We start from the raw sequence: 27,801 nt of genomic DNA, 5'->3' as shown, positions 1-27,801 counted from the left end.
GAATGAGTGAATGCTGCATATGTTGTAAAACATAACAATACAGTTTATTTGCTGAATCTTCTGTTATAATACTTGTGGATAACAGGAACTGTTGCCATGGAAATGATGCTTAAAGGTGTAAATCAATACCATAGACCAGGGGTGTCAAAGTCAGCCCCACAGGGAAAATCAAAATCTGGATCCAACATGAGGGTTAAATCTGGTTAGTTAGGAAACCAAAAACAAACATGTGGAATGTCCATGTTTTCCAGACATGTTATTCAAACACATCCTAAAACATCTTATAAAAACTGAACAAAAAAGTGAGAACTCAAATTTAAAACAGAACACCAGAAGCCTTATTCATAACTTCCTCTATCAGGAATAATTTACTGAATCATTTCAAATTAAAACATTTTATTGAAAGTCAACCAACAAAATTCCTTAATAAAAATCCAAACTGTAGACAGTGTGCATGAGTGAGATGACTCCTGTGTGATGTTTTGTTCATCTTCATCACAGATACAGAGTGGGCTGCCATATACAGAGAGCATTTGAACAGCTTGTTGGAGAAAAAACTGTGCAGCATTCACAGAGTCAGGCTTTGTCTTTAGTCGCTACGCTGGAGTTTTTTGATGAGCTCCATTTGGAGGCTCTTTCCATATCAACTGGAAAGGGATGACCTAGAAGTTCAAACTTCGTTTGCTCCAAAATCGGCAAATTGTCAACTAAGAATATTCAGGTCTTTTTTTATTTTTTGGCAAAATATGCTGCTGGAAACACATCCCAGTGCAGTTATGGGTTTATTGTATGTTCAGTGGGTTTTATGCTGGTGGGCCAGCTTTTATAGACAAATTATTATTTTGTGAGCCCAGTATTGTATATATCACCCAATAAAAGCCTAAGATAGCATTCAGCCCATATTAAAATCTTTAAAGATTCCCCCCTAACTAATTTCGCATCCATCCTGCATCCTACCTCTACTCTTAGCTCTCTCAAGCCAGTAAAAGTCAGCCTGATATTGACTATTCTCTTGTTCAGTCCTCGTCCCCTTGCTCTGTGTACATAAGGATGGGGTGTGGGGGGCTGGGAATGTTTATTCCTCCAAAGGGGGGCATGGTAGAAAACGTTTAAGAACCATTGACCTAAAGTGTCATATGTGATACATTAGGTGAGAACTATTGCATCACCATATGGTAAAAACTATGTTTAAAACCTTGTGAACAATCTGATATTTTTGCCCCCTGATGGATACCTTTAGGACTTCAAGAATTCAGATTTATCACATTGTAGTGCACCATACAAAAAGGCATTGATGAAAAAAAATGTTAAAGGGCTAATCTATGACAGAGTCTTAGAGCCACATTAAAAACAATATTTTTTCATAAGCTTCAAGAATAAAGTTGTGATATTATGAGAATAAAGTCGCAATTTCACCAAAAAAAAGTTGGAATATTACTGGAATAAAGTTGCAATATTACAAGAGTAAAGTCGTAATTGTACCAGTTGCAGCCATTTCCCTTTTCCACATAAGCAGCAATTTCCTCCAAGTCCAAGTTTTCATGTAGATTTTCTTTAAAGTCCTGATATTCATGATAATGTGGTGCTGATGTGCCAAAAGAGTGTCTCCAGTGCTGAAGAACAACTTTAAGAAATGCTCCATCGCCCTCATTTTAACAGCATTGCTCTTCTAAAAGAAAAGGTTAAAATTTTACTTTATTCTCCTAAAATCACAACTTTTCGTACATAATATTTTGACTTTTTTTCTCATAAAATTACAACTTTATATTTGTAATATTATGACTTTCTTCTTGTAATATTACAACTTTATTTACTTAATATTTCAACTTTATTCTTGAAGCTTGTGAAAAATATTTTTCTTAATGTGGCTTCTTAACAGTTTTCTTAAAGAATCAAAGTTTTCAGATTGAAAAAGTTGGAATTTTCCTCCCATTACTTCTGGGGTCAGGCATTAAAGGGTTAAAATAATGCATAGAAAATGAATCAGTGGCCTCTATAAAGGAGATGAGTGTAGTCATTGTGACATTGGCTGGTGAATGGCTAGTTAGTGTACTTTAAAGCAATTCTGCAGGAAGTGCTTGTTTGCGAATTTAGGATCAGATTTATAAACAGCTGGTGCAAGAAAACGAAATTCCAATCCGAGACCTAAACATGAAACAAGAGTTTCTTCTGTAGTTGCTTGTCATCTGTAGTGTTTTAAAGATGTTTTAAAAAGATTATTGCAAGCAGTCTCACACACTTGAATCTTTTTCAGCTTTTAAAAGAAACAAAAGCATAAATACATTTTGGTGTTAGTGAATGTTATTCCACTGAATGTCGTAAGTATTCACCTTCACAGGTAACGTTGGAGCATCAATCAGTTTTAGGTAAAGAATAAAAAGACCGAGACATGAGAGTGAGACAGAGGAGAAGAAGAAGAAGAAGGAAGTAGGAGTGGACAAAGTAATGGAGGTAAATACGGAGCTCTGTACAGAATGTGGGCTGGGCTGCTAAAACAATGAACTCAGTCATCTTTGGAGCTGGTGGAGGAGGAGTAGGAGGAGGAAGAGGGAATGGGTGAGGACAGCTGTTTTTAATCAATTGCTTCCATGTGATTGACTGGCTGACTGACTGTTGGCTGATTGAATGATTGACTGTAAAGATTCATGGCAGAAAACCGACTTTTTACTAGTTTTAGCCATTCTGGTTTATTCAGACTAACTGGTTGGTTGAACCACAGCCGATACGAACTCACAGCTGGATGACACTGCTGATGTGGTTGGTGTGAGTCCAACAATGTTCGAATGATGTAATGAAGCCACTCCCTCACGCTGCTTCCCACTTCCAGCCTCATACTTTCTTGTTGTTGTAGTTTTCCTTTTCTTCTGCCTCTTATAAATTTCTGATGGTTTGTTGATGTTTTCAATTGTGTCAATGTAAGCCAGTTTGTTGAAATTCCTTGTCTTTCCTTCTCCACCCCCTTCTCCGTATGAACGACTCAGACCCCATGAACAAAAACATTTAGGTAGGCCAAGTTCATGTCTGGGAGGGGTTGCTGAAGGAGGCCCGGGGGGCGCTCTAAGGACCAGATGTGCGTTTTTGGGGCAAAGGAGGGAGGGAGTAGGAGTATGTTCACAAGTCTCAAGTAAAGGACTATGGAGGTTTCACTGGGCTCTAGAGAGAAAAGAGAAGTGGATGGAGAAATAACCGAAGTCAAGCTGCAGATGGAAGGACTCGCTGCAGAACTGAATTCAGATCTGTTTACAGGCCTACAAGACTACAGATCTGATTTTAAACAGACATTAGCTGAAGATAGCACAGAGTTTTTAATAGTATCCAGATCAGATAATTACCTTTGCAGTCAGTGTGAAGATTGTCTCACTAACTAAACTCCATCCCTGCATTTTAAGCCTGCAATCAATCCCAAAAATAAATTGGATGAAGGCATTTTAAGGCTAATAATAAAATAAAAATGATGACATATCAACAGGTGACTGGGCAGCATCTACAGAGTAAGAAAAGATCAGCAGATGATCTCCATTACATCACCTTTAGCATATTTCTCCTCCTAGTATCACAGAATCATTTAAGTAATGTGGATGAAAAGCAGTGTGTGAAGGACAAGGACGCAAAATAAAATACTCATGTTGCGTTTGCCCAGAGGACAAACTCTACACCTCTGGTAGGATCTGACATTATTATTATCTCTGCCGAAGCAGAGGTCATGTATTTGGCTGTGTTGGTCTTTCTCTCTGTCTGTCTGTTAGCAGCATAACTCAAAAAGTTATGGACAGATTATGATTAAATTTTCAGGAAATCTCAGGAATGGAAAAAGGATTTTGGGTGATCCGGATTACCACCTGCATCCAGGAATTTTAAAAGGATTTTTCACAATAGGGAGACAGAGTTAATTTTACCATCACAGCATCTAAATAAAAAAGAAATCCCAGAATCATTGGCTAAAAAAATTAAAACTAAAATTACAATGGCTTGGCAGAGGTCTGCGCTCTCTGTGCTTCTAGTCTTTATCTTTTTATTTTCTCAGCAGGTATCCTTGGATTAGAGTTATGGTGATGTTGATCCCTCTTGTCTTCTCCACCGTTCACCAGTTAAGGCAGATGGCTGCCCTTCGTGAGTCTGTTCTGATGCAGTCTCCTTCTGTAAAAAGGGAGTTTTTTCCTGTCTACTATTGCCTCGTGCATACTCAGGAGGGGGGGTTGAAAAGAAGAGAAGATTTAATGCAATCTGTTGGTTTCCTTAGCAAAGCAATTATTTTCATGAATTGGTTTATTTGACTGAAATGGGCTGAAATGCCCGGCAACCTGTCCAGGGTGTCTCACCTAGATGCTGCTGGGACAGACTGCAGCCCCCTACAGCCCTGCGCTGGAATTAGCAGGTAAATAAAAATGGTTGGATGGCTGGATTATATGTATGCGATTATTATAAACTGGACTAACATGGATCATGTAATGGATTTGTTTGAATAAAAATTGGACTACAGTGAATTGTTCTGAATTGGACTGTCTATGTAAAAGTGCCTTGAGATGCCTGTTGTGAACTGATGCTATATAAACAAAGCTGAACTGAATTGTGATGGTAGAATTTATGTGGAAATGTATATTGAGATTTTGGAGCAATAAATGGTGCCTTCCTGACATCATCTTTCTGCAAGACAAAGTAAAATCGTGTTCTGCACACATTACAAGGCGTGGCTGATGAAGTAGAGGCACTGGACTGACCTGTCTGCACTGATCTGACTCTAACAGAGAATATGTGGAGAATTTGTGATGAAACTTTTACAATGACCCAAATCTGCTTAACACCTGTTTGCAGATACCTCGACTGCTTTATCACTTAATTTCTTCAATGCCAGAGCATCTTTCAGATTTTGGGATCTGATTTGGGATTTTGGGAGAAGGAATGATAACATTACCAAGTAGTAAAGCTTTAGGCTGAGAGTATACTTGCTTTTACTTACGTGTAAGTGTTTATCTATTCTATCTACTCTATTCTTATCGTGGCATTTGTGTATATTGCATGTGTTTGAAGCAACATTTTTGCACGTCCTCAGAAATTAACGCTACATTTTCACAAGCTGCAATATGTGAGTAACCAGCAGGAGCAGTGTAGGGACCAGCTTGACTCGATATAAGGTCACAGGGTGGACAGCGGCAAAACTGACGAAAAGTTTTGAAGACATCACATGATGTGCTGGGTTTTGGAGCCTTACATACCATCTACATTACAGCTCCTGTTTTTTCTTTATATCATAATTAATCAAACATGAACCTCTTCTATTGTTTTCATATTTATCGTTTCGCTTACATCCTACAAATTCAGCTACTCTATCTGGTCTGAGTTCTCTGAGGCGCCCTCTAGTGGACACCTGTGGGAATGTGTGGTTAAAAAGCAAGCATATTCTTCACCTTCATGCCCCAACTTTGTTTTTGGTTTGTGTTGGAGGCCTTAAATCCAAATATGTATGTATATTAACAAATACGTGAAGTTTACATCTTTGGTTCAAACTGTCTACAGTTATATCAAAGTCAAAGTTAATGTAGAATTTCAGCTTTTTTCAACCAATTTAGTACTTTTACGTTTTGGGAGATATTTTTTTATGTATTTCCAACTTTTTCTTTGAACATCTTGGATGATATAATTCTGTTATTTGCCAGATCTTTTTCTGCAGTTGAAACAAAAGAAAAAACGTCAGATGCAGAAAAAATAAAGCTCTTTTAGTCAAACTGTCGGTATTACAACCAATAGCAAGAGGCTAAAACATGTCTTAAAAACATAGACAGGACTTTATTAAAACCATTCTTGAAGTATTCATCATGACTATTTAATTCTGTAAACCTCATTCTTTTGGAATTAAGTTATTGTTCTTGCGTCATTTGACGCATGACAGGAGGTAAACAGATGACACATGATCAGAGTAAAACAGCCTGTTAGAGGCATCGTGGAGCCCAAAGTCCCATCCACTCTTCTCTTGGGTGTGCAGGGGGCCACGTCATGAGATACTCTGACCAAGTTTGTTGTCTTATTTTTATTCTCTGTGCTCCTGTTGTGCCTTTGTGGGGAGGAAGAAGAATCCGCTGTGGGAAGCTGGTTATGTTGGTTGACCAGACAGTTGGCTTATAATCCCGATGTGTTCAGAGGCAAGGAAAAAAAGCAGGAAAAGACACACCTCCCTTTTTAATGAGGAGCTTGTGACTGAGCAGTTTGGTGTATTCAGTGAGAAACTTGCTTTGATTTCTCTGTGGCTGCTGAGTTTTGCTCATGCTTGAGTAAAACTAAAATCAGGCGTAAGCAGTGACATAAATGAGTGTGTAAAGAGAGGAAAAAATAGTCAGAATCCTGGATACTGTGTCTTTGGGACTAAAGAAAAGAGGAGCATTCAACCTTATTGTCACAGTTAAAAAGATCTGGCATCCAGAGGTGCATTCATGCAAATGACATGGATTTTCAGACCATATGTGTTTCAAAACATATGTTTATTTTTTAGAAAAGGTTTTTCTATTTTAACAAAAATAATGTCAAACCACATTTTTTTATGTATCACATGACTCTAATAAAAAAGAGAGGAGCTAAACTGACCTGCATGCAGTCCAGACCTGCCTCCCGCTGGAAACCTTCTCAGTATAAGGAAAAGTAAGTCATCAAAGCCCCAAATGGTTGAGCAGCTTAAATCTTAAATCAAGTGAGAATAAAAAAAACTATTTTTTTTGCAAAACTGTAGTAAACTGTTTCCTCAGTTCCTTAATACAGAATCTTATTAAAAGTAGAGCTGATGAAACACACTGGTAAACACACCCCATATCCCAGCTAATATTAAACATGTTGCTTCCATCAAATTCTTTCATGGGACAGGAATTATTATGTTTTAATGTTCTAATACGTTCCCATTAACGGAACATTAAATTTAACCACATGTTTATTTGTTCACAACAAAGCTAACAATTAGGCTGCTTGGATGTCATTTCTCCATCTCCTTCTTAGAAGAGGTGCTTCACCTGGTTATAATATAATCTCTTGTCATTGCTGCTGCTCAGGTACTTTGGGGTCATTTCACTTATGTTGTGTCACTTTAAGAACCTTCTAGGTTTCTGACCTTAAAACTCTGTGCTTCTGGCTCTTCTTGATGGCATGGTGCCCTTCAGCGTCCTGAGGCTAAGAAACCAAGGAAGCAAGAAAAAGAAAAAAAAGAGAAAGTGACAAAGCAAGAGCTAAAACAAGAGCCAACACCAGACTGACTTTTATTGAGTGGAAAGATCTCAGAGAAGAGACATGATGAAATATGGACGCTGAATAAATGCCCATTTATGCTTCATTACGTAAATATGCACGTCTGTTTCAACATCACCGCCCTCATAGTTCCATGTGTCTTCTACACCATGATTTTTAAGTCAATTCTTCCGTCAGTGTGCAGTGAGTTCAGAGCTCCCGTCAGCATTCTGACGTCAGGTTCAGACACTGGTTGGTGGCAGAAAAGCACCACTATGAAGTGGTTTACCTCTGCCCAACATGCCAGACACACTCACACAACCTTTCTTCAACAGCTCCCACCATCTCTACAGTTTTTATCCTTGTCATTGTCTTCTTCTGTGGTTTGTTCCGTTTGCTGGTCATGTGTCAGCTACACTGTTTAACACTGCCCCCACAGTTTCTGGTGGTCCTTCTCTGTTTGCTGCTTCAAGCAACCCAAAAACCGATTAAATTACGCACGTAAATGACAGGAGATGGACAAAAAAGTCCAAAGTTGTGGCTTTAAATAAAAAAGATTATCCAAGCTTACGTGTTCTGTGAATAAATACTTTGCTACCATGCTGTTCTTGTGGTGGCGGAACTCTGCAGTGGAGGCCTCCAACACATCTTCCACATCAAACAGTGATCTCTTCATGGACCTACATTTGTGATTAAACAGAGGGCGACCTTCTCCAAGGTGTTTTTTTCTTTCACCACCCGCGCATGCACGCGTGGGAGAGCAGTCACGCGCAGCAGCGCATGAAAGAGTTGAAGCATTCACCTCTCTACCCTCCTCCATCCTCTCTTCCTTGCCTTCATCTTTACTTTATCCTCCAGAGCACTTTCTTATTATTTTTTCCTCTTTTCCCCGTCAGGAAACACCAGACTGTTGCGCCCCATGTCGTCACGTCAAGACTCACAAAATTTTACCGGAAGTTTGTATAAATGTCTTCAAAGTTAAAACATGATGAAGGGTAATAAAAAGAAAACAAAAACAAACAACAAATATATAAATAAATAAATAAAATAATGAAAACCTCAATGCTAAAATTAAGATACACGAAGTTCAGGATAAATTATCTTAAATATGGATGGTTAATATATTTTCTTTTTGGTTCTTGTTGTTTGATATATTTTTTGTATATTGTTTTGGGTGGTTTAACGCTTTTTAGGATCCAGAGCTTCCAAACATACAAAGCCTACAAACACAAGTAAAACATCTCTACAAAATGCAGAACTGGTGGGAAAATCTAAGAAACCAGAACACGAAGCTTTGATTCTGAAGCCTGAACCGGATGGTGTGTGTTACAGTCTGTCAACTTTTTAAAACACCCCACACAGCAGCCCGGAGTCTCTCCTCTTCACCGAAAAAAAAAAAAAAAAAAAAAAATCTGACTCGCAGTTAAAAACAATGAGGGCGCGCGACGCGCAACTCGCTCCAAGCTTCTCCGACAGTGGCGGAGTTTCTGCTCCAGGACGCCTCGTAGCATGTGTCTGTGCGCCATCCGGAGAGAGAAGGACCACCGGAATATAACTTGACATATCTGAGGAGTTTGTTGTCATATTTTTTGCGTGCGTGTGGAGGGAGAGAAAACATGCCTTTTTGTAAACGAACGATACTTCCCAAAGATGTGTGCAAGCCCGAGGACAGGAGCCTGCGGACGGAGATTTTCGGGGACTTGGCGGACGTATGCGGCTTCACCCTGTGCTCGGTGCTGCGGCAGCTCTCGGATCTGTCCCGACACTCGGTGAGCATCCTAGAGGAGCTGGAAGGAGAACTGGTGTCCATCTGCCACCGGTCCGGCGCGCTGGAGGGCAGAGTGGTCCGGCTGCAGAGGCACGTCGCAGACCTGGTCAGCAAGCCTCCACCGAGAAGTAAGAGGAATGAAAGAAAACCTGAGCTGTAGAAAAATACACCTGGAGTCACTTTGTGTCGCTCGCAGCTGCGGGAGGAGAGTAGACACAGCTTTTGTTTGAGTGTCAAACTCTGTGAAATCAGGTCACAGTCATGCTGCAGGCAGGACATCACTGCACGATGCATGCCCCATAATCAGATTAAAAGTACTGTGTGAGGGGAAGATAGGAGTGTATAAGGGGGTTATTATTGGAGGGTTAAACATTTGGTTGATGGGGGGGGAAAAATCTGAATTTACCTTGAAAGGTTGAAAAAATGGCTCTGACGTGATGTTTAGGAAGGTAGAGCTCGTGAGCATAACAGAAAGGTCAGATGTAACCATGTGAGGTCCCATTACGCCTCTATCTAGTCAACTTCTCGTGTTTTTATTGACTTTTGCTCCTGGGTATTTGGTTTACTAGATGCTCCTGAAGGCAGCACGTTGAGGGCGTGTGTGTAGAGAACTTATACTTGAGATGTCATGCGTGTTTTGAAGTTTTCTCATTTTGACCTGACACGTTTGTGTCCTCTCCTTCCTAACAGCAAGTCTGACACTCATCTATCTATCTATCTATCTATCTATCTATCTATCTATCTATCTATCTATCTATCTATCTATCTCATTGCTCAGCCTTGACACTGACTAAAGATATTCACTTACTCATCAGTGCTTTAAAACGTTGAATTTAGATGTTTTTATGTATTTGCGGATGTAGTTCTTCTACTTTTCCAGAAGGAAGCAGATTTCTTTGTGTTCAGTGAAAATCTGACTTTTACAGCTTGCACAGATGTGATGTGGAAACTTAAACTTTCAAGTCACATAATACTAAAAATGGGTGGAGCAGTGAAGCAAGACACATATTTGCCTTCTCAGCAGCTTAAGATGCTCAAATTCAGGTGCTACTAAATAGTCAGCTTTTCATTTTCAGAAACGTGTAGAAACTTTTCTTGATATTATTTAATTTTCAAGCCTCGTTCTTGCTCAGTTCTATTTCATCAGAGTCATTTCAGGACAAGGCTGGTTTTAATTTTATAGGTTAAACAGAGTTGGATGATTGCATATTTTTTTTATTAGAGTCTGTTAGCAGTTGGATTTTATTGGAGCCTTTTTAGCTTATTGGACAGTCTACATGCTTGATCAAGTTGAAATAAATTTGCAATAAACATAATTCTTGGAATGTATTATTGTGCAGCTGCCTTTCAGCTCTTGACAAAAATGATCACGTTTCTATGAATTAAATGTTGAAAATCTTTGTTTTATACTGAAATAAAGCTCATCATCATCTTAAAAAAATCTGAAATGCAGACTTTCATATAAAAATTTGTACCCAGTAAGCCCATCTATCTGTGGTTAGAGCATGGCGTTATCCTTCTCTTTTTCTTAATGTTTTTCTGTGTGATGTCATATAGATGTACTAATTGTAATTAAACTACACAACTTGGAATTTAGGGTGCATTCACGCTTGTTCGGTCCACTTCAAATTAAAACCTGGTCTACTTCGATGGATAGTATAGTTTGTGTTGGATAGCTTGCTGCTCATACTGGACACAACATTTGGTTTTAACATCAAAGTAAAGACACTGAACATACTTGGTGTCGCTTGATTGTTTCCTTGCAGTGAATGAGCTTTTGTTGTTGGTGGCCAATTGATGAGCTGGATTTTCTTTCTTTTTTCCTTGCTGTTATTTTCCTCTTGGCCAGTGTTTGTTTGAGGGTATATTATCCCTAGTGAGCTGTTGTAACTACGTGACATCGTCCAGGCGGTCTGGTCCACTTGAGAAAACTGCAGTGTGACAGCAAACTAAACCAACTGAGGGTGCGACATTTCTTGGCACCTGCCTAACTGAACAAAGTCTCCTGGACTATCCTGGTGTGAATGCGCCTTTACTTTCTTTGTTGAACCCCCTTTCCCTAAATGATACAATAGGCTGCTTATCTTGATGTATTTTTCACAAGCTTCTGACTATCAACCTGCTGTAACTGACTGTACTGAAAAGCAGGCAGTCGGATGACATTGCTCATTTGTGGTTCTCCCAAAATTGTAAAATCCAAAAACACCTTCTCAAATTATTTGGGGAGGTAGTTTCCTTCCATAAATGGCCGTCCTTAACTGTTTCCTCTGTTGTTGTAACAACATAGTAAATGGAACATTAGTAATGTTAGCTTATTGAATGGAGTGGTTAAGATGTAGTATTAAGTATTTGTCCAGGCTTATACTGGAAAACGACTAGAAAACCGCTACGTAGATACCATCCATTTACCATTAGCGTGCTGGATCACGAGGGTTAACTAATTCTAATGTATCTGTGAACCACTTAAAAACAGGAATTTTCTTAAAGATGCACTACATAACTTTTGCAATTTTCCCCGAGATGTGCGCCGTATCGATGGCTAATTCATCTTGCATCCTACATGTACTGTGACCTCTTTCCAGATCTTGACTCTTGTTCTGTCCCTTTCTCTTTTTTTCCTCTTTTATTCTATTTCTGTTTTCTTGCGTTTCTTTGCTTGATTAGCTACGGTGCACGTTCAAAACACTGCGTGAGTTTATGAATCCGTGTGCTAACATGTGAAGCGAAACTCTGCTGCTACATAACTCAGCGTCCCAGATAAAAAAACGTTGTATAGTGTAGTTTCTCAGCCTTGAGACATTGCTGAGCAGCAACGGCTCCAGAAGTGTGCATGTTAGATGTCATGATGCCATCAAACAAGTCTGGAACGTGGAGTTTTAAGGTCGTAATGCTATGTAGTTTATTGTGTATATATTTATAGTGTATTTAATTTTAACAGGTCACTGAGGTTTGAACTTTAACCAAGTTCATGCAGATTAAACTTTGAAAAATTAAAAAAGGAAATTATAGTCAAATTTGAGCCAAATTGTTTTAGCTTATAGTTCCATCTTTCACAAAATAACTGTACTGGAAAAGATGTTAAATGTTTAGCATTCATTGATTAAAAGATGCTGTTATTATGACTTTCTTTTTAGCTTTTATAACTATGTCAGCCTAAAGCACAAGTCAGTCCTCTCCTTGGCAGAGCTGTGTGATAACAGCAAGTCGTACAGCAGTGACCCAGTTTTAACTGTACAATTTTCACAAACGCTTCTGTCCAAAAGTATGAGGGCACATGCTGCAGCATAGCTCTAAACTTTCACATCAGAGGCAAAATAATATAGAAATCTCCAGTTGACATCCTGTGCAAGTGTGATGTGGTCCAGATGCATCATGGGAAGCTGATACCATAGCTGCACTCCCGGTAACTCTGCAAGCTTTGCACAAAGTTATCATAGGACACTTTCTCTTTATTTCCATTACAACTGAAAAGTAGGCAAAATAGTGAAGCAAGCTGACTGTGAACATGAATTTACGAGGCAGTCAGCAGCACACACACGAGCATGTGTGTGTTTATGTGAGCGCACGTACAGTATTATAACACAGAAAGAGAAAGTCTTTTTAAACACAGACCAGATGTAGAGCTGGGAGGAGGAAAGGAAGAAGGATGAAATGTAACTGTCCTTGAGTTTACTTTACAGTGACCTGTGAGTGTGTATGTGTGTGCTCACATTAACAAATCTGCACATGAGCACAAACGTGTTTGATGTAAAGATCCACGCTCTTCTTCTTTCTCCGTTCTAAACTGTGTGTGGGCTCTCACTGTTTCACCACCATGTGGGCTGAAGTACACAGCTAGACAATCAATAAATGCTGTTTGGTCCTTCATCTCTCATCATCATCCTCTTTTCACTGCCTTTTCTCTTTTTTTCACCTCCTACCATCTCAGTAAAGATAGAAAACACTCCTACATATTACCAACACAATAAGGTCAAATATTTGGGGCGTTTCTTAGGTGCTTTAAGATCTTTGTTATTTTCGGTGACAATAGGTAGGCACTTTGGGGGTGAAAGTGGTAGTTATGTACTATGATTTAGAGGGATATGAGTGAGTATGAGTATATCAGATTTGAAAACCAGCATTTCCATTGCCAGTTCATTTTAGCTGACTATTTCTCAGCTGATTATAAAACAAGAATGTCAAATATGCACTTGATGGATACAAACATGTTATTGTGCTGAAAGATTGAAAAGAAGCTGAAACTAAATGTGACTGGCAAAACATCTGCATCCATACCAGCTGAATAAAGGATCAAGGCCTAGGTAGCTCTGATAAATATGAGAAAAACAAGGTATCTAAGAAAAGATTTGCCAGTTGCCAACACCCTGTAGTTGTGTGTTAGTGCTAAACTAGCTAAAACTAGCTTAATAGCACAACCAGGAAAGTGTTGCTAACTCAGTTGTTTAGTTACTTCTCAGACCCCTTAAGTGACATTTTCTCTCAAAAAAGTGACTTATGACAAATCTAGTGACTTTTATAACAAACTGTAGTTACTTCAAAGAGAAGAAAGTCACCAGTATTGAACTGAATAACTGAATCACACTACTAAATGATAGTTATGCTATTTAAAAAGCTGGTATTGTGCCGACATCTGATCCTCAACAAAATCTTTACTGTGTGGAGTTATATGTAGTTGATTTTATGAACCAATATATTGATAATAAAGGTGTGTTTTAATCTTGAAAGTCATTAAAAGTACATTTGTATTGAGCATGGCATAGGGTTTATTACCAGTAATGAATGTGACTGTGGCATGTTTATGATAATGATGGTATTTGTTTTAAATTATTGGGGTATGGAGAAGCGAGGGATTAAAAAAGAGCTGGCTTGTGTCACTCATTTTGAACGAGGATATTTTTGTAATATTGATATTTTCTGGTTTCATGTCTTTTTTTGCCTTCATGTTTAAATAAATTCTCAAATCAAATAAAATCAGACATATGCAGTTTAACATTTGGTTATGAGGAGCAGTAATGGACTAATTTAAGAGTCTAATTCTGCTGTTTGAGCATCTAAACGTGATCCTGAAATTAGCATTCAGAATCTGTTCATAGAAAAGACAATCTCAGATTAAGTGAGGATACAATATCCCATCGAAATAAACGTTTTTAGAGACTTTTCTTCTTTCAGCAAAGCTCCAAGTTACAACTTTCTGGCGCTCATTAGTAGGCGTATAACAAAATGTGAGCAGTGTTAACACATACACAGTTTTGTTCTTCTTGGTTGTTGGTCAGACATTGTTTGCTCCAAATTTAGTTTATACCAAAACATTTTTTAAGGTGTCCACAGCTGTCTGGCTTCAGGACACATGCAACAGGACCTGGGCTTCTGGGTTCTGGCTGATTCTGCAGACGCTCAGTCAGATTTGGGAAGTTTGGGTTTGGATGTTCCTCCAGTGCTTCCTGACTGGTGCAGAAGTTGCAGTGGGGCGTTATCTCGCTGGGGAAAGCCACTTTCATGTGAGAGTGTGCTCGGTCTGCAACTTTGGTGCTTTGAATCAATATTCACATGAATTTTAAGACTAACCTCAACATTTAGACTGGTTGATATATTTTGTTGAACTCTGAACAACTTTGAGTTTTCTGAGAGACAGAATTGTTAAAACAACCCAACCCACGTGCAAGGGGTTTTCTACATCAAGTCATACAAAAATGTACTACGCAATCCCACCTAACTTACTGCTGTAAGACTTACGATGCATGATCCATTCTCAGTGCTTGATTTCTTATTTGTTCAGAACAAATTGTATGAACTGTCTTTTTCACTGTGTTTTCATGCAGCTTTAGGCAGATTAAATGGATTGAAATGACTTCCACCTGTTTTTAGGTTGGGTTAGGTTAAGGCAGTTAAAGGTTTTTAGATTTACAGGGATCAAAAAATTGCTCTTTTCACTCTCATTCATACAAGAAAAGAAAAAAAAAAAAGAATTGCATGTGCACTTTTCCACTGACAACCCCCCCCCCTCTTCCACCTGCCAAAAGAAGTGAAACACACACTCAAACACATGCTCCAGGCCCAGATGAGGGGATTTTTTCCATCCAGTTTAGAGTTTGTACAAGAGTCAGAGTCACTTCCAGGACCTCCACATAGAGACATGCCAGAGGGATCTGAGCTGGTTTCCTCCCCCTGGGGAAGAAGGGAGGAGTCGTACTGATACAGAGAGGAAGAGGATGTCAGTCATCACTTTGGAAAGCATGATAGATAGATAGTGTGTGTGCATGTGTGTATCCACTTTTGTCTGGAAGCTGTCACTCAGAAAGTCCTGAACTTGAGGACTTTGTCCTCTGAAACTTCTCCTCTTAAGTTTTCTCATACTGGACGTATCTCCTGCCATTTTCTACGGCCTGCAGTTGACCCAAAGTGGGACAAGAGTATCCCAAGTATGTGAAAGCAAGCTGAGGTTTATTGTTTTCTTTGTGCCTTTTCTTTTAAAAACTCCGTTCACTGAGAAACCACAATCCAACCACAGGCCAAAATAATTTTACATGTTAGTTTAATGTAAAGAAATGTTCACCATCCAGTCTCACCTTCCCAGCTGTGGCAGAGTTAAATGCTTTGACTGTAAGCACATTACACTTTTTAACATTATTCATTAATTCATAACCCATCAATGCTGCATTTATTTGAACAGAAAATATCCTTGTTGACAGCAGTATCATTAAACCAGTATGCATCTTCATTAACCAGTTAGCCTTTGATCATTTAAAAAAAAACTTAAAGGAAATAAGTCGTATTAATTGGCATCAGTTTCAATTTATTTAAAGTTTTTTCACTAATAAATTAAATGTCATGATTAAAGTTGATCATTTCACATCTAGTGTTTTAGTCCAGGATATTCTGGAGGACTTGGATCTTCATTTGGTTTGGTTTACTTTCACTCAAGCAAAGCAAACTGCCTGGACAATATCACACAGGTACAGCAGCTGCTCTTAACGGGTGAAAAACGGTCCCTACCCACGAAGAAACAAAGCAGGACAACGAAGAAAACCTCGCTCATGGTTGTCCAGGACCGAAAACAGATATCTTTCCCTTCAGCCGGCTTGCTCCCCGCAGGTAAACAATGGAGCAATAGCAAATGTATGCAGTCTATTTTCATTGTAGTATTAAAACCTTAATGTGGTTTACACAAGAATCTGCCCAGTAAGAACATTTTCAGTTCTACTGCGGTATGATGAAGAGGCCTACTTTAATTTATGTCATCTAGCTATATAAAACAGTAGCTTTGGTGTTTGTCCCTTCATAAAGCAATAATGTAATAAATATGTATAAACACAAACAAACACACACACAAAAAGAAACCTGTCTTAATGCAGACCTGATGTGAATTTCCAGCTCTCTGCTTTGCACGTTGTGCACTGAGCTTTCCGTGAATCACTACATTTTTGTTTCTGCATTTTCTAGCTTTACTAGATACTGGACACTCAGATCTAAAACTCCTTAACAGCTTCTCATCAGTCCAGAACATTCAGCTCATCTTAAAGTGTGATTTTCTGGATTTTTTAAAATGATTCTGTCTCTCACAGTTGACATACCTACGATGAAAATTACAGACCACGGCATTCTTTGTAATCATTGGTGCATCATAAACGTTTTTCCTGAGCTGGGAGATTATTGTAGTGCTGATAAACTTTTCATTTAGACCTTGCTTTGAGCTTACATCCAGCTTGTGCATAATTCAAGGGTTGTTTCACTCATTTATTTCCTTCTAAATACTGTTAATCAAATGTTTGATGAAGGAACGAGAAAGGCTTTAAGAGAGGCTTTAACTCCCCCTTTTTTCTCCTCCTCTCCTCCCTCGTTCCCACGGGTTTATGTCAACCTCATGACTCAGTATCCCTCCCTGTTGGCCCCTCTGTAGTTCCCCTTCTTTCCTATTTCTTTTCTTTTTTCTCTTCATCCTCTAACTTTTCCCAGTTTGATTTAATCCAACTGAGGCATAAGCCAGGAAACCAGGGAAAGATATGCTGCTGAAAACAGTTCAGGAACTCATTTTGACCTGATTTTTAGCCATGAATTCATGTTTTGACCCCAAAAAATAGACATTCTGCATTCAATGGCAACAGATGACTTTGGAGATCTTAGTTTTCATTTGGATGAGATTTGCTAGACCATTATTTTTTTATTAGTTTCTTTATTTTTTATTCTCTCTTGTATCACAAATACACAGTATTTAGTGTCAAAATGTTCCCTTCGTCTTCACCTCCCCACCATCACTCTCTACCATCAGGTGTTAATTCAGAGATTCCAGAGAGCATGCTTTCAAGTTATTTACAGTTTTGACATTTAAGAGTCAAACATGTAAGTGTTAGATACCAAAATAATAATCTTACAAACAGTTAAAATCAGTGGGCATTAAGCCTTTGAGCCATGTGTCTATAGACCTCTCCATGAAAATTGCACTCTATAATGAAATGAGTATATTTCTGCAAACACAGGGTCTATTTAAGTGCTTCTGGAGATATAGTAAAGGGAGATTTCTTAAAATGTGTAAATATCAGTATATGTGTTGCTAGTGAAGAATAAATGAAGATGGCTGCAGACTCACCTTAAAAAAAAACTAAAAACTTTCAGGATTAATATGAACATGGCTTTGGAATGATGCAGCTGTGCCTCTAAACATCTACCAGATCATTGTACAATATGTGAACATTATCTCTGTGAGGGCCGGCTCTGATAAAGTAAAGAACAAAATAAGTAAGTAAAGTACACAATCTTTTCTCAAAGTCCTCCCAATCAGGGGAACTCAGGTTTTAAAAGTTTAAATGTCTTGATACAAATACTTAAATTCATTAATTATGAAATGACCAAATTAAACATGCAGAAGGAGAAGTAGATTGAGATCAGATGGTAGTTTCTTTGGTTATTTATATGCTATGTGATGATCTGTAGGAGGACTTATCTATTGCATAATTTATCAACAATACAGAATGAATTCTAAAAAGCTAGTGAAATAAATCTGGTGGAAGTTTGAGAGAGAAAATATGCAACGGATTGTCAAGTATAAGTACTTGTACTAAATGCAATAAATAAATGTATAATGAAGAATTAACTGATAATGAGCTAATATCAGCTTTTCCCTTACCATTATATTAGAGGGTGTGCCACGCTTCCAGTAGCACCCCCCCACGCCCCCTGTAAGGTCAAGTTACTTTCCTCTAGAATAGGTTTATACTTATTACTTATATTATTAAGCAACTAAACAGTGTGCAGTTATTTATGTAAATTTAAATGACTGCATGTCTTCTTTGATCTTGGTTGTTTCAACCCCCCCCCCTTCACACACACACACACACACGCACACACACACACACACACACACACACACACACACGCACACACAAGAAAAAAGTTTGTTTTTGTCTGATTTATTCATACTCCACGAGAAGCTTCGTCTGTAGCTGCGTTTCCATGACAGTTTTTGCAAAACAAAATAAATATTTCTAAACCTTCGATCTCGTCTCTACTTTGAGGAGGAAGGAGATTTCTAATTACCTGTAAAACTCTGCATTTTGCTGTTTGCTATCAAGGATTACAGTTATTTTTCCCTTTAATTATTTGTAAAAAGACTTCCGTCTCCTCCTCCGTCCATACATACTGTGCCAGCTTCACGTGAAATGAACTGGTCCTGTGACCCCCTTCGACATGTCCAGTTACGTGTAAATGTGAAAAAAGTGGGGGTATCTGTAGGTGCATTTCCATTACTCCTATGATTGCTCAGAACCTAAATATTGCAATAAAAACGGTAATGGAAACACCTACATTTAAAAAAAAATCGCTAAAAAAGTTTTTTTTTCACATTTACATGGTCCTGGACATGACGGGGGGGGTCACGTGACCATTTCAGACAGAGGAGGAGATGGAAATCTTTTTACAAATAATTAAAGAAAAAATATAACTGCCATCGTTGATAGCAAACAACAGCTAAATGCAGAGTTTTACAAAGATTTAAAAATCTCCATCCTCCTCGAAGTGGAGTCTCACGAAATGAGATTTTACGAGAACAACGGCTAATTATTAAACACCTTTCACAGGAAACGCCTGCAAATCGCAACTGCAGTTTGTTAAAATTTGAGAAATATTGCTTTTATTTTGTGAAAACTGAAATGGAAACGAGGCTTGTGTCTTCATGTTTTTCATACTAAACAAGAAGCTCTGTCCACAGCAGGGCGGGGTTGTGCATGTGGGGGTCCGTGTCTTTAAATGCGACTTGTGTTACATACATTTTCAAACTCAGCTAATCATGAAAACAATATGTCCAACTTCACATAAGCATATTTTTCTGGTTGGCTGTTACCATGGCTACCACCCTGCACATGTCTATTGTTGTTGGCCTGAACTGGAGTCTGGATCTCTTCTGTGTTTTACACCCTCCTTTCTGCTGTAAAACTACATGTAGTATTTCTTTTTCTAGTAAGTTGCCAACTACTCAAAACAAACGTACTGTTAACACACATTGCAGAAAATGCAGAATAAGACTGAAAGAGCTGGTTTAAATGGGAGAAACATATTGAAAGAGGAGATAAAGATGAGAAGAGGTGGAGCAAAGGGAAGAGGGAGAACAAGAAAGCAAGACTAAAAAGAAGTTGAGAGATAAACAGGAGGGAAACAGAAAGGATGGGAGGATCAAGAGGAGGGGAAACTGACAAGGAGACACATTTTTAAATCAAGCAAAGCATTTCAGCATTTTTGCTTTATTCCCTGAAGGTCTGGATAAAATGATTTTGTGGCATGCTGTCCTGTAAGAAGCCGTAAGACTGGTTCACTGCACAGTTACAGTAAATTATCACCTGGATCTGCAGCTCTGATAGTGTAGATTTTGGTTGCAGCAGGCACCTTTTTCAAGCATATATTTAAAAAAATGTATCGTAAACTCCGTTCTTAACCATTAATTGCAGCAGACACAGTCAGAGACGAGCCGGTTAAGCATTTAACAACCAGAGACAGATATTTTCTGCATGAATTCCAAAGCCAGAGTTCAAAGAGTCCACATGTGAGTAAAATTCAGCATGCAGCCAGAGACATGACTCAGAGTAAAGGATGATATGGCTCTCTGACTGCTGGATGTGCCAAAAGAGTAAAAAAATTGCGTAACTTAACAATAGTTAATAAATAATAATAATAATAAATAATAAATGTTTGCTTACATCTTTGGCCTTTGTGTCCTTTTAAAATAGGACCTACAGCACTTAAAGTCAACTCTATTTTAAATTCCTTTTTCCATTTCTCGTGAGATTTGTTGCTGTTTATTGTGCTGGAATCAATACTTTTTTTACCAAATAGTGAGAATGTTTAACAGAAGAGTAAATGTGAGGAATTAAAAGGCTTTTACAAGATAAAAAACCAAAGATGATTTATTCCCTGCAGACGAGGAGCAGCTGAGGGAGACTGATGGATCATCCCAGTGGTCCCAAAGTTCTACAATTTCTCCTCGCTGTGAATAGTAACAAACACCACAGAGTGTAGGAGACTAACAGCAAAGATATAGAGCAGGAAGAGGCCCTCTGTTGAAATCCTGTTCATGTTCAGAACAGCAACTTTCCTGAACTGCAGATGTGAGTACATCTTCCATGTTTCCACTTTTCCTCTGTGTTGTCTCTGTCTCTGTTAATCCGAGGACAAGGCCGGGGGGACGGTGTTTATACTGTCTCCTATAGAGCAGATTCCTATCGTAGAGGAGAGGCAGTGAAGGTCTGAGGATACAGGCAGTGTGTGTTTGAATGAAGGCACATTGTTCAAGGAGCAGATGTAGACTGCATGATGGCTGCAGTATGTAAACACAGTGAAAATATGAGTGAAAATATTGGAGTTATGGTGAGTTATGGTAAAGGCAGGTGAGTCCATGCAACATAGCATTCAGTTTCCAAGATGTTTGCAGACCAGGCTTAATTATTGCTCTGCACCTCACTGTTGATGTGGTGTGTAGTGATACACCAATCTACTCTGATACTTTGATTTGATGAGCATATTGAATAGCATGGATGGGCAGTGTATGCTACAAATCCAAATTTTTTACATGGTACCTCCTGGTTTGTAACCACAGGCCTACTCACAACAATTTCTAATTAAATTATAAATATCTAATTACATTTGTTCTGATTAAACAAAAATAAATTGAGTTTCATTACTACACATGTGGCAAGAGCAATACACCGCTACATAGTATGTTGTTTTCTGCTGTACTGAGGTTAGAAATATTGTAAAATGAATCCTAATTGAATGTTATTCCTGACAACACCTCACATTCTCCACATCAGTCAAAAGCCTTTAAATTTATTCTCCACAAAGCTGATGTACAAATCAGTTTCCATGGAGTAAGTCCTGAATTTACACCGTTTTCATCTGGCTCACATGAACCAAAACACATCTGTTTTCACTTCCTTTCTTCTGCTTTGGTAATTTAACATTTTTGATATATTTCTTAACAATCAGCTTTTTAGGTATAATTTAAATAGATTATATGGGTTGCTGCAGAAGTTGTTTATGCATGACAATCTGCATGAAATATATGTTTGGTGATTTCTCGCTGTAAGTCAGGGGTGAGTTGGGCTCATTGATAGCTGTCCTGGTGATGAGTGAGTTAACAGACAGCCTGTGTTTGCGTGTACGTGCAACACAAGATGGTTTCATTAGCGTGTTTCTCTGCACAGCTTTTCTCTCAGGGCTGTAAAGGACAAAGGGCTGGCTGTCAACACCGACACACTCAACGTCAGCCAAAGCGTGCTGTAATGGTGGACGCAATCACTTCCAGATGACGGACAGAGAGCGGCGTTCAGTGTTTGTGTATGTAAGACATGAATATGAGAATTGCAGAGGGAAGGAAAGAAATATCACTATACTGTAAAGGAAAATACCCGACCCATTTAGATATTAAGAAAAAGAAAAGTTATTTAGTTTTTTGTTATTTGTTTTTTATAGTACAGCCTCCAAATAACCATAAAGTTCAGGAAGAACTAATAAACTTCCAGTTGAGAGAACACATGCTGTATTTGTAAGGAAGTGTACTTTTGTTAGCTAAAGGGCTAAAAAGAAGACAAACATGAAAATGAGGAGAACTGACAGCTGATCAGTCCCAGCTAATCATAACCTAAAGCTGAGTTCAGGATTGTCAAACTATTAAAAATGCTTTCAAAACTTTGTATAAGGAAAATGTTTTTTCGGTACTGAAAGCTGACAACAGTTATTCTTTCATAACCTAAATGACATACGCTCACTGGCCACTTTATTAAGTTCACCCTGCTGGTTGCTTGTTGGACCTCCTTTTACCTTCAGAACCACCTTAGTTCTTAGTGTCATAGGTTCATCAAGGTGGTGGAAACCTTCCTCAGAGGTTTTCTCCATATTAACATGACAGCATCACACAGCTGCTGCATCCATGATGAGAATCTCCCGTTCCACCACATCCCAAAGCTGCTCTACTGGACTGAGATCTGGTGGCTGTGGAGGCCGTTGGAGTCCAGTGAACTCATCGTCATGTTCTAGAAAGCAGGTGGAGATGATCTGAGCTTTGTGACATGGTGCATTATCCTGCTGGAAGTAGCATCAGAAGATGCTACACTGTGGTCATAAAGGGATGGACATGGTCATCCCACATACCACCATCAACAATCTGGATCAATTCTTTCATCAAATGATGCAGTGTTGGTACTAAGGGGCCCAAAGTGTACCAAGAAAATATTTCCCACATCATTACATCACCAGCAGCCTGAATCACTGACAGAATGCAGGATGGATCCATGTTTTCATGTTTCCAGCAGATTCTGAGTCTAGCATCTGAATGTGGAGCTGAATGGAGACTCATCAGACCAGCAACGTTTCTCCATCTTCTATTGTCCAGTGTTGGTGAGTGTGTGTGAATTGTAGCCTCAGTTTCCTGTTCTTAGCTGGCAGGAGGCACCCGGTGTGTCTTCTGCTGCTGTGTGATGTGTTCAGATGGTTTTCTGCAGACCTTGGTTGGAACCAGTGGTTATTTGACTTCCTGTTGCCTTTCCATCATCTCCAACCAGCCTGCCCATTCTCCTCTGACAAGGTATTTTCATCTAGACAACTGCTGCTCACTGGATAATTTCCCTTTTCCAGACCATTCTTTGTAAACCCTTGTAATGGTTGTTTGTGAGAATCCCAGTACATCAGTACTTTCTGAAATAAAGACCAACAACTATGTCACGTTCAAAGTCCCGTAAATCCTCGTCCTTCCTCATTCTGATCCTCAGTTTGAACTTCAGGTCATCTTCATCATGTCTGTGTGACTAAATGTATTGAATTGCTACCATGTGATTGGTTGATTGATTATTTGTGTTAACAAGCAGTTGAATTGGTGCAAATGTGTCATTTTTTCCAGTGTGTTGCATTAATGGTGATCTATCTTTAATTTGGTCCCATCTTTATTGTCATACATGTAGAATCATGCAAAAACAAGAATCTCTGTTTTTCGTTACCTTATTTCAGTGTTTTTTCAGTTTTCATCTTCAAGGTCCGCTGCCCTTCAAGTTTGAAATGCTTCTCTGCTTCATCACACCTGGCTACGGTTAATAGCTTGTTACCAGGTTATGAATCAGATGCGTTGGAGCACAAAAACCTCTAAATCATGCAGTAAAACCTGTTTAATTTGAGGTATACTCTAAGATGCTTCAGATTGCTTTCCTCACCCTAACTGTTGCGCCCTTATTACAGGCATTTAAACCAAGTACAGAAATAGAATTTTTCACAGTCCTTGTAGACGGGAGATTGTTCTGAGGTGTGTATGTGATTGCAAATTGTCGTTTACGCCACTAGATTTAACTACAACTAGTGTGGAGCCCTAGATGTTCACTGCAGAAAGTGCACGAGAATGGACGTCCTGGTTGGCGGTTGGACTTCTTGCTGTGTGTTTAACTGTTATTTTGTTAGATGCTGCAGATGCAATAAATGCAATAAAAGATTCTACAAGTGCCGTATCTATAGTTTTGATCTGATTTTTGATTGATAGTCTATTTTATTTGATTTGAGATGCATTTTTATCAACCTTCCATTTTCCTTCCTCAGTTCTCTTACAGACAAGCATTTGACAGTAAAACTGTTTCCCTCTCGTTTGCAATTCATCCGCTTTATACTTTCTCTCACTCAAGAACAGTTATTTATTTATTTATTTATTTTGAACTTCGCTGCAGTGAAATAATTAAACTTCCTCTCTGGAAGTCTCCTCTCCACCTAAAGCTTTGGAAATAGCTACGTAAACTCTGTCTCATTTGGACGTCTACATGCTTTATTGTCTCGTGAAACAAGCTCGAGCTGGTTTGTTTTGTGGTCACAGATCGGAGGAGGCGAGTAGAGCTGAGGTCTGGCTGTCCGATGTGTCAGGGAACAATTTATTAGCAGACGGTTGTGGAGAGGATGCCGAGCTTTAGATGGGATAAAGCAACAGAACATACAGTTCCAACACTGAACACATGGACGGGACTCCCTGACGAGTTCTGTGTGTGTGTGTGTGTGTGTTTACCCATGCTTTCTCATATCAGCCAACTACCTGGCAGCCATGATGCTCTGCAGTTTGGACATAGTGTGAATAACATGCATGTAAACATCACATCAACCTGTTAATTCTTTTGTTGATCCTGAGATTGTTTTGCTCTCCATACGTTTGATGTTTCTTACGTCTTTGTTTTTGATTTGCTGTTGTTTTGTATACGATCAGTCACACAGCACGAAAGGTTTACGTAAAAAATGTTGATATGAATTTTCTGTACAACCATGATGATAAAAGTTCCTTTTCAGATCACGCTGATCTTTACTGCTGTGTAAATTTGCATTTATGGTTTTTTTGCTTTTTCATATATCTTGCAGCTGATCAGTTTAATTGATCAGGAATTGTGTCAAATATGTTGGATATCTTATTATTAAGCATTATGTTTGTAAGATTTATAAATTTAAAAGTGTGCTTGGTTTTTTTTTTTTACTGATTTTACTCTCGTTTTGGGATTAGAAAATCATAATTTTGAGTCACAGCTAATCAGCAAAAAGCCTCTTTGTGCCGCCACCTTTCACGTAAAGACATGTAGTACAAATGTTTATTGTTTGTTTAAAGAGGTCCACATAAACCCGCTAAAATATGATCAAACTCATGCTTATTGCTCTAGTTTTTTATTGTGCTGTATAGATTGTGTTGTGCTTGAATTTGATCAGACTGGACTATAAAAATCTTACGGCTTGCAGAAACTCTGCATGCCAAGAATAATTCAGGCAAACTGACAGTTCCACCAAACAGTGTGTGTTTGGGTAAAAATGAATATACTTGTCAGATGCCAAGTATTCACAGGGGAGGATGCACGATGCGGTTTGTCAAACGGCTGTTCGTCGCCAGACTGTTTCTGTTTGCTTTCAGTCAGATTTTATTCAAAATAAAAACATTACTAAACTTCTAAAAATGTCATGGATGTGTTGGCAAGCTAAGCTATGAAAAGTTTATACACTTTTGTAATTTTTTTTCTTTTGTTACAGCAGAGGTGATTTCTAAGTAAGTACATTATTAAATACTTAATGGAAAACGTGTTAACATGCACCACAATTAAAAAGATTTTCATGCCTAATATTTTAATATTTTAATAACGTGAAAATGTGAAACTATTTGATATAGTTTCCTCAGCTGACACTGACAGATGAATGTAGAGAGAAAACATGTTTTGTGCATAATCTGTTGCACCAGGCCCTGCCACGGACACGGACACACCTGCCACGGACACACCTGCCACGGACACACCTGCCACGGATACACCTGCCACGCATCGTCACGCAGGCGATCCCCTGAATACTAATCAGCCACACCTGCAAACAATCAGATCTCTGGACCGTATATATATATTCACTACCTGTTGGACCTCGTTACAACTCTGGCCACTTCTTTTCGTAAACACCTGTTTAAAGAAATAAAATATTATTATTATTATTATTATTATTATTATTATTATTATTTGCTCTTTCTTCCATTGGAATCAGGCATCCACAGTTAAAGGTGCAAAGAGATAAATTCTCCTCTCCTGAAAAGAAATGTTTTTAAATTTAAACTGTATTATTGTTTAACAAAGAGAATGAATTTGGTCCATTATTCTTTGAGCAAAAAGAAATTTTCATGGTAACTCATTTAAAATATTTTTCCACACAGTCATTGCATTTTTTATTAACAGGGTTTTGCTCTGTAATTTTATTTTATGACCTCTGAGTCTTTTCTATGGTCTCTTGTGCAGCTCATTTTTTCCCTATTTTAGATAATATATTTCTGCATGTATGTGTGTGTGTGTGTGTGTGTGTATGTGTGTGTGTTATTGCATGCCCTCCATCTGCCCTCTGTGCTCATTTGTGTGAAATGGGCATGCTGCCCTGTCACACTCAGCTCATTTACCTGTTTCATTGCACTTCAGACACTTCAGCTGATAATGTGAAGCATTTAATTTAAAACCATTTAAGGTTTTCAGGTCATTTTGCAGTTAATCCATCCATCTGCATTTAAAATAATAGTAGTAAAGGCCATTATTTTGTGTATGTGGTACTTCTCATTTCCATTAGCAAAAAGAAAGGGAGTTGCAGAAGAACATGGACATCCTGACTTTTAAATAGTATATTTGTTATCACATCAGATTATAATAAATTAATTTCTCACACACAGTTTTTCCTGCATGTTCGATAAATCTTGCAGTTCACACCAACATTAACAAGTTTGCTGTTAGCAAACAAAATGCAGAACGAAATCGCTGATGTTGTTTTATTCCTGATTTTTACAGATGTATCTATTCATATACATATATATATGCTTTGGAGCTTATTAGGTGTTTTTCTTTTATTCAACTTTGACTGTTTTGGTAAAAAAGCTTTCGTTACATTTACAATTCCACCCGAACTCCAAACTCTGATATTCTATATACACAGTAGTCCTGTAGACTCCTTCATTCTTGCTAGTTCAGTGCTAGTTAACTAGCACAAAGCTAGTACCCGCACGTAGCTGTGGTTCACCCTGTACCTTATTGCTTGGAAATGACACCGATATAAGCGGTGTAAATATATGCATTTGTTTATTTATAAGTATAAAATAAGAAGTATATAGATTCTAGAAACTAAAAATTGAGAATTTCTACTGTAGCCATGGGGTTACATTTCATGTAATTATGTAGTAATTCTGCTGGATGGTCTGAAATAATTCAGATACATTTGCCAGATATGTCATTGCATGTCCGTTGTCAGATATTTGGATGAAGTGGAGCAGGATAAGGACGGTTTTGTCATTTTATGATTAGTGTGTCAAATAAAAATACACAGTTATGTAATGCTGCCACACAGCAGTAAGACCAGCGTCAATGTTTGCTGATTCAATGAGAGACCAGTTTCCTTCTGCAAGGTTCGGCACATAGTTAATGTATTGTTCATTTCTGTCTCACAAAAACTTTCTGCGGTTAAACTTTATGAGGCAGGAAGATTACTGATGAAATTTTTCCCAACAATCCAGTAAGACTGGTAAGGCTGCATATTTAGTGCACAAAGCCAAGATAATCAGGTGTCTCTTGTATGTAGATTATTGACTCATTTCCTAAATAGTAGCTGTGTGTAGCTAGTGTTCAAGCTAGGAACAAATTGAAGTGGACACATTACCCAAACCACAAACCAAACGACACACATACAAATGCTGGTTTGAAAGATTTAACTATAAAAAATCTGCTGCACTTGTTATTTATGTCCCCTCTAGCAAGTGCATAGTTCTGTTTGCCTGTTGTATCTTCTGGTTGTTAGGACACTGTTAAGACAGTATTAAGACATCTATAGTACTTAAT

The 27,801-nt window shown here is 38.4% G+C and overlaps 1 protein-coding gene across 1 annotated transcript in view; it reads left to right on the top strand.

Annotated features, from left to right (window-relative positions):
* Nucleotides 1-8,296: 8,296 nt before the first annotated feature.
* Nucleotides 8,297-27,801, top strand: part of nhsl2 (NHS-like 2) — a 171,777-nt gene continuing 152,272 nt past the window's right edge. Inside the window, exon 1 of the mRNA XM_041984577.1 lies at nucleotides 8,297-9,099. Within this exon, the coding sequence (XP_041840511.1) occupies nucleotides 8,820-9,099 (280 nt within the window). The 5' untranslated portion in view covers nucleotides 8,297-8,819. The remainder of the gene's footprint in view (nucleotides 9,100-27,801) is intronic.

The sequence above is a fragment of the Melanotaenia boesemani genome, chromosome 5, assembly GCF_017639745.1.
Source record: "Melanotaenia boesemani isolate fMelBoe1 chromosome 5, fMelBoe1.pri, whole genome shotgun sequence".
Classification (NCBI taxonomy): domain Eukaryota; kingdom Metazoa; phylum Chordata; class Actinopteri; order Atheriniformes; family Melanotaeniidae; genus Melanotaenia; species Melanotaenia boesemani.
This window is presented reverse-complemented; position numbering and strand designations above follow the sequence as displayed.